This window comes from Eucyclogobius newberryi, unplaced genomic scaffold (assembly GCF_026437365.1).
Source record: "Eucyclogobius newberryi isolate DKJ021-1_F unplaced genomic scaffold, fEucNew1.0.hap1 SCAF_7, whole genome shotgun sequence".
NCBI classification, from domain to species: domain Eukaryota; kingdom Metazoa; phylum Chordata; class Actinopteri; order Gobiiformes; family Gobiidae; genus Eucyclogobius; species Eucyclogobius newberryi.
In genome coordinates, this window is record NW_027316389.1 from 41,133,895 (window position 1) to 41,140,502 (window position 6,608).

Sequence of the window (6,608 nt, forward strand, 5' to 3'; positions counted from 1 at the left end):
AGTGTCAAACACTTGCGCTTCCTGCTTGATTGGCCCCGGTGTCCGTTTGTGGTGAATTTTATTTTCTGCGCGCCATAGATTTTCAAGTTTTCGCAGTGCACTATGTGTGTGCGCGCAGTGCACTATGTGTGCGCGCAGTGCACTATGTGTGCGCGCGCAGTGCACTATGTGTGTGCGCGCAGTGCACTATGTGTGCGCGCGCAGGGCACTATGTGTGTGCGCGCAGTGCACTATGTGTGCGCGCGCAGGGCACTATGTGTGCGCGCGCAGTGCACTATGTGTGCGCGCGCAGGGCACTATGTGTGCGCGCGCAGTGCACTATGTGTGCGCGCGCAGTGCACTATGTGTGTGCGCGCAGTGCACTATGTGTGCGCGCGCAGGGCACTATGTGTGCGCGCGTAGTGCACTATGTGTGCGCGCGCAGTGCACTATGTGTGCGCGCGCAGTGCACTATGTGTGCGCGCGCAGTGCACTATGTGTGCGCGCGCAGCACTGCGTGTGAACCGATTTTCTTTGTGGCTGAGGGAGCTGCCTGGGCCCATGATATCATGCAGTATGAAATATGAGAGAATGTAGCATGTAACATGTACAGCAGGGCCGCTTGGTTTGGGATGTAGTTACTAATTAGTTTAAAACAATTTAGATTTCTTTGTATTGTTATGGATATTTTCTTGTCAAATTTTCGTTGGGGGTCTAGTACCAGCCCAAGATATTTGAATTCATCAACTAGTGATGGGCGGATCAATACTCAGGGTATTGATCTCATGCCAAAAATATTGATAACTATTTAGCTTAAAACTTAAAACCACAACTCGACAATCAGTTATTAAACTTACACTGGCCATATTTATATACCCAGCAGAATGGACTCTTAACCCCCCCCCCCCTTTTACCCAGCAGAATGGACTCTTCATCAAATCAAATCAATTTATTTTTGTAAGGCCCAAAATCACAACAACAGTTGCCTCTGAGGGCCACAGGGAGAAATGAATCAACAATGTCTGTGGTGGCAATGAAGTCAGACAATGTCTGTGGTGGCGAGGGACGATGTCCCAGGGTCCTCTGTCCTTAGACTCTCCTTCTCGGCCAGGAAAAACTACAAAAAAAACCTCTTTGGGAAAAAAGCGTAGAAACCTGGAGGAGTTCCAGTGAAGGAGAGATCCCACTCTCACAGACGGACAGACGGACACGAGGGAGACTGGAGCTGGACCCACTCTTCAGGCAGATGAGGGACCGTCCACACAGGGCAGGGACCACTTCACCAGGGGAGGGGCATCTGGGTCCACAGGTCCTCAGGAGTGAGAGAAAGAAAAGAAGGCGGTGAACAGTTTGCAAGTGGAATTAAAAAATAAATATTGTTTGATAGCATAAGTAGTCAGAAGAAGAAGAGGATAGTGCTCAAGCTGTCATACTTCCCCCAGCACAGTTACTCCTAGGGCAGCGTAGCTGAAGCTGTGGGTTTATCTTTATGTTCCTAACTAGTCTGACCATAAGCGATTTCGAAGAGGAACGTTTTAAGCCTGGACTTAAATGAAGAGACTGTGTCAGCATATTTAACATGGGGCGGGAGCTGATTCCATAACACAGGAGCTTGGTAGCTAAACGCTCCACCTCCTACAGTACTTTTAGAGACTCTTGGCACCACCAGAAGGCCAGCATTCTGAGAGCGAAGAGCTCTGTTTGGATGATATGGTTCTATAGCATCTTTGAGGTAGGATGGGGCCATGTCATTTATGGCTTTGTAGGTCAAGAGTAGAATTTTGAATTTGATTCTAGACTCGACGGGGAGCCAGTGAAGAGACTTCAGCACTGGCGTAATGTGCTCTCTTCTTTTTGTTCCTGTTAGTAATCTTGCTGCTGCATTTTGAACCAGTTGAAAGCTTTTTATGGAGCTTTTAGGACACGCTGCAAGCAGGGAGTTACAGTAGTCTAATCTAGTCGTTACAAATGCTTGGATACGTTTTTCGGCATCACTTTTAGGCAGGATTCTTCTGATTTTGGCTCTTGTTGCGCAAATGGAAATAGGCTGTTTTACAAGCTTGATTTATATGAGCTTTAAATGAGAGCTCCTGGTCAAATAAGACTCCAAGGTTTCTTACAGTAGAACTGGAGGCTACACTGACATTGTCCAGTGTGACTATCTGCTCAGATAGAGCGTCTCGTAGATGCTTAGGGCCAAGCACAATGACCTCGTTTTTTTCCGGGTTAAGAAGCAGGTAGTTAAGTGTCATCCAGGTTTTTATCTCCTTCACACAAGTACTAAGTCTGTCTACTTGATCGCTCTGATCAGGTTTCATTGATAAATACAGCCGAGTGTCGTCTGCATAGCAGTGGAAGTTAATGCCATGTGACCTGATCATGTGACCTAATGGCAGCATATAAAGAGTAAACAGAATTGGACCGAGTACCGAACCCTGTGGCACACCGTAAATTACTTTAGAGCTTGGTGAGGAGCTCTGGTTTACATTAACAAATTGGAACCTATCAGATAGATAGGATTTAAACCAGCTGAGGGCTGTTCCTCCAACACCTACATCACATTCTAACCTCTGCAGTAGAATGTTGTGGTCAATGGTGTCAAACGCTGCGCTGAGGTCCAACAGAACCAGGATTGAGACCAGTCCATCGTCAGCGGCTAATAACAAATCATTTGTGACTTTAACTAGTGCAGTTTCAGTGCTGTGGTGGGCTCTGAACCCTGACTGGAAAACTTCAAATAAGTTATTGTCCTGCAGGTGGCGACAAAGCTGTTTTACTACAACTTTTTCAAGGATTTTAGAGACGAAGGGAAGATTTGAAATAGGTCTGTAGTTTACCAATAGGTCGGGATCTAGATTAGGCTTTTTCAGAAGAGGTTTAATGACTGCATGTTTGAAGGACTGTGGAACATAGCCACTTTCGAGTGAAGTATTTATTATATTAAGAATAGGGTCTATAATTAGGGGGAGAATGTCTTTGAGGAGTCTGCTTGGAATGGGGTCTAGGACACAAGTTGAGCTTTTAGAGGACATAATGGCTGAAGTTATCTCTGCTTGATCAACAGCTGTGAACCTTTCTAGGTTTACAGGTGGATTTATATGGGACGTTAGATTTAGAGCTTGGGCTAGTTCAGGGCTAATAGCGGGGGTAATTTCATCTAATTTATCTCTGATTGTTTTTATTTTATTATTAAAAAAAAGGAGGAAATCATCAGAGCTGAGTGTAGCTGGGATTGAGGGCTCTACTGCTGTGACAGTTTGTTAGCCTAGCTACAGTGCTGAAAAGGAATGTAGTGTTACTTTTGTTGACTTCTATTAGATTTGAATAATATCTGGTTTGGGCCTTACGCAGAGCCTGCTTATAGGACAGCAGGCAACTTTTCCTGCTTTTAGGGGTTCTTCGGTGTGAGAGCGACGAAATAATCCCTCTAACTTTCTAACTCTTTGTTTATGTGAACGCAGTTCTTGGTTGTACCATGGGGAGGCGCGCTTTGGCCTAATGACCTTCTGTTTTAACGGCGCGACAACGTCAAGAGCAGACTTCAGAGAATTCATGGTCAAGTCGACACATTGATCACTTAAACTGGGACTAAAACTGTTCTCAGCAGGATCACATGACATGTCACTGAATATTGGCTCTATTATTTCTTTGAATTTTGAGATAGATTTTTCAGATATTGTCCTTTTCATTATAACTTTATTTTGTGGGACTGGATGATCTTTAAGAATAAACTGAAAGGTAATTAGGAAATGATCTGACAATATAGGGTTTTGAGGGAGGACAATGAGGTCACTAATCTCTGTTCCATACGTTAGGACAAGATCCAGAGTGTTCTTGTGAGTGTGAGTCGCTTTATTTACATTCTGAGTGAAACCAATGCTGTCTAACAAGGCGCTGAAGGCATTACTGAAAGCGTCATCACTCATGTTCACGTGGATATTAAAGTCTCCAACTATAACTATTTTATCCCAGGCTAACACTAAGTTTGATATAAAGTCAGAAAACTCTGTTAAAAACTCTGAGTAGGGACCAGGAGGTCGGTAGATAACTATGAACAAAACTCCTTTTAGGTTTTTCATATTTGGACATGTGATCGACAGCATAAGGCTTTAAATGAGTGAAATGCATTGTTAGTTTTAGGGCTCATGAGTCGCTTGAGTGTGAGATCACTGCCACACCACCACCTCGGCCTGTGCTCCTGGAGGTCTGAAAGTTAACGTGGGTGGGTGGGGTTAACATGGGTGGGTGGAGTTAACATGGGTGGGTGGAGTTAACATGGGTGGGTGGGGTTAACATGGGTGGGTGGGGTTAACATGGTGGGTGGGGTGGACTCATTTAGTCTGACGTAGTCGTCTTGTTGAAGCCACGTTTCAGTTAGAGCTAGAAGATCTATGTTATAGTCACTAATTAATTCATTAACTAAGAGCGATTTGGAGGAAATTGCTCTAATGTTTAGCAGTCCACATTTTACGTGTTTATTCATTTGTGTATTTGTGTCATTTGTGATTGTTATTTTCCTTAAGTTATTTGGTCTGACGCCTGAAATATTTTTTCTGAGATGTGACTTTTTGGCATTATTTGTACGAGGGACACGAGGGACACGAGGGACACACACAGTCTCTATCTGTCTTGAATCTGAACACTTCACATGTAACAGAACGGGCGAGAGTTCGGCGACAGAGGAGCGTCTTGAACTGCTGCTCTGCACCTGGGGCTCATCCCTAGATGGTCACTTAACACGACTAAGACTATCGGTCAAATTCCGAACTAATAGGGATGTACCCTCCGAAGTCGGATGGATGCCATCCCTGCGTATGAGCCCGGGCTTTCCCCAAAACGCACTCCAGTTATCAATAAAGACTACGTTGTTTTGAGGGCACCATCTGGATAACCAGTTGTTGAATGCTGAGAGACGGCTGTACAATTCAGCATTGATCCGATTGGGCAGGGGACCAGAAAATATTACAGTGTCTGACATCGACTTCGCTAATTCACACACCGCAGCTACTTGTACTCTGAGCACCTCTGATTGTCTCCGCTGGGCGTCATTACCGCCTGCGTGGATCACCACTCGACGGAAACGGTCCCTACTCTGCTTTAAGAGCCTAAGATTTCCTTCGATGTCACCCATTCTGGCCCCCGGGTAACTCCTAACGCTAGCAGCTGGCAGCTTCACGTCTCTAACAATAGAACTCCTGATTACAAGAGTTTCTCTAGTCTGTTCAGCGGGCGTGTGATCGCTGAGGGGAGAAAACCTATTATAGACGTGAAGCTCACGGCGCTCTGAGGTTCGGCGTTTAGTGCCTTGTCCCCTCCGAACTGTCACAAATTGGTCCCTATTCTGTTCCTGGTCTAATCCCGGCTGCACGGGAGACGCTGAGGGGCTGAGCTCGGCCTTACTGCTACTGCTAATGCTAATGCTACGCCCTGGAGCGCGGTCCGGTAGCCCTCGCGCTAAAACCGAATTATAACTGGACTTAAGCTCCTCTAAACAGCGGATCCGCGCTTCTAACTCCGTAACCCTGGCAACCAAAACTACCACTACACTGCACTTCACGCACCTATCATCAGAGAAGGAGCCAGGGTTCTGACTCGACATATGACAGCTCAAACAGGTAAAGGTAGATCCAGCCATGACGCTAGCGGCTAGGCTACGCTAGGCTAGTTCAGGCTGGAGCTAGAAAGTGAGGAGGGCTTTTTAATCCACGAAATACTGAAAAGCGAGCGGCTTGAGGCTCCGGATTGTTTGCGGAGAAATCAAACGTTCACTTTCGTGTATATGATGCGTAAATAGTGTGTATAATTTGTGGATTAATCGGTAAAAGGCTCTAAGAACGAACAGCTCTGAAAACACGACACACTCACCGGAAATGACGTCACCGGAAACCCAACTACTTATATAAATACAAATATTGGCTCCACTTGTGGGGAATTTGGAACATCATGTGGAAAACACACACAACTTTGTGGATAAAGTGAAACATCTCCAACTGGAGCCAGATGACCTCATGATTTCATATGATGTGTCCCTGTTCACCTGCATCTGACCTCTGACCTCTGATGCAGTAGCAGCAGTGAGGACCAGACTGCAGGAAGACACCACCTACAGGAAAGGACCAAACTGACACCTGAACACATATGTAAACTGTTGGACTTCTGTTTGAACACCACTTACTTTCAATTCCGGGGACAATTTTACAGACAGATTCATGGCTGTGCCATGGGCTCGCCCGTCTCTCCCATAGTGGCCAACCTGTACATGGAGCACTTTGAGAAGAAGGCACTGTCCTCATTCTCAGGCATAGCCCCAAAACTGTGGCTTCGCTATGTCGATGATACTTTTGTAACAATCAAGAAACAAGTGCTGGAAACCTTCTCTGATCACATCAATGCTGTGGACCCACATATCAGGTTTACAAGAGAAGACGCTAAGGAGAATCGCTTGGCCTTTCTTGATTGTTCCACGATCAGAGGAGAGGACGGGAAACTCCAAATAGAAGTATATAGGAAACCTACACACACGGACCAGTATCTGCTCTTTGGTTCCAACCACCCACTACAGCACAAGCTGGGTGTGATCAGAACCTTACAACACAGAGCTCAAGGTGTGCCCACCAGCTCAGAGGGCA

General features: G+C 45.8%; 1 protein-coding gene across 1 annotated transcript; it reads right to left on the bottom strand.

Moving 5' to 3' along the window:
• Positions 1–4,314: 4,314 nt before the first annotated feature.
• LOC140348528 (uncharacterized) lies at positions 4,315–5,614 on the bottom strand. Its single transcript, XM_072434455.1, has 2 exons — positions 5,457–5,614; positions 4,315–5,393 (listed from the first exon to the last, which is right to left on the bottom strand). Exons 1-2 carry the CDS (start codon positions 5,612–5,614, stop codon positions 4,709–4,711), a joined length of 843 nt encoding a protein of 280 aa, XP_072290556.1. The 3' UTR covers positions 4,315–4,708.
• Positions 5,615–6,608: the final 994 nt, after the last annotated feature.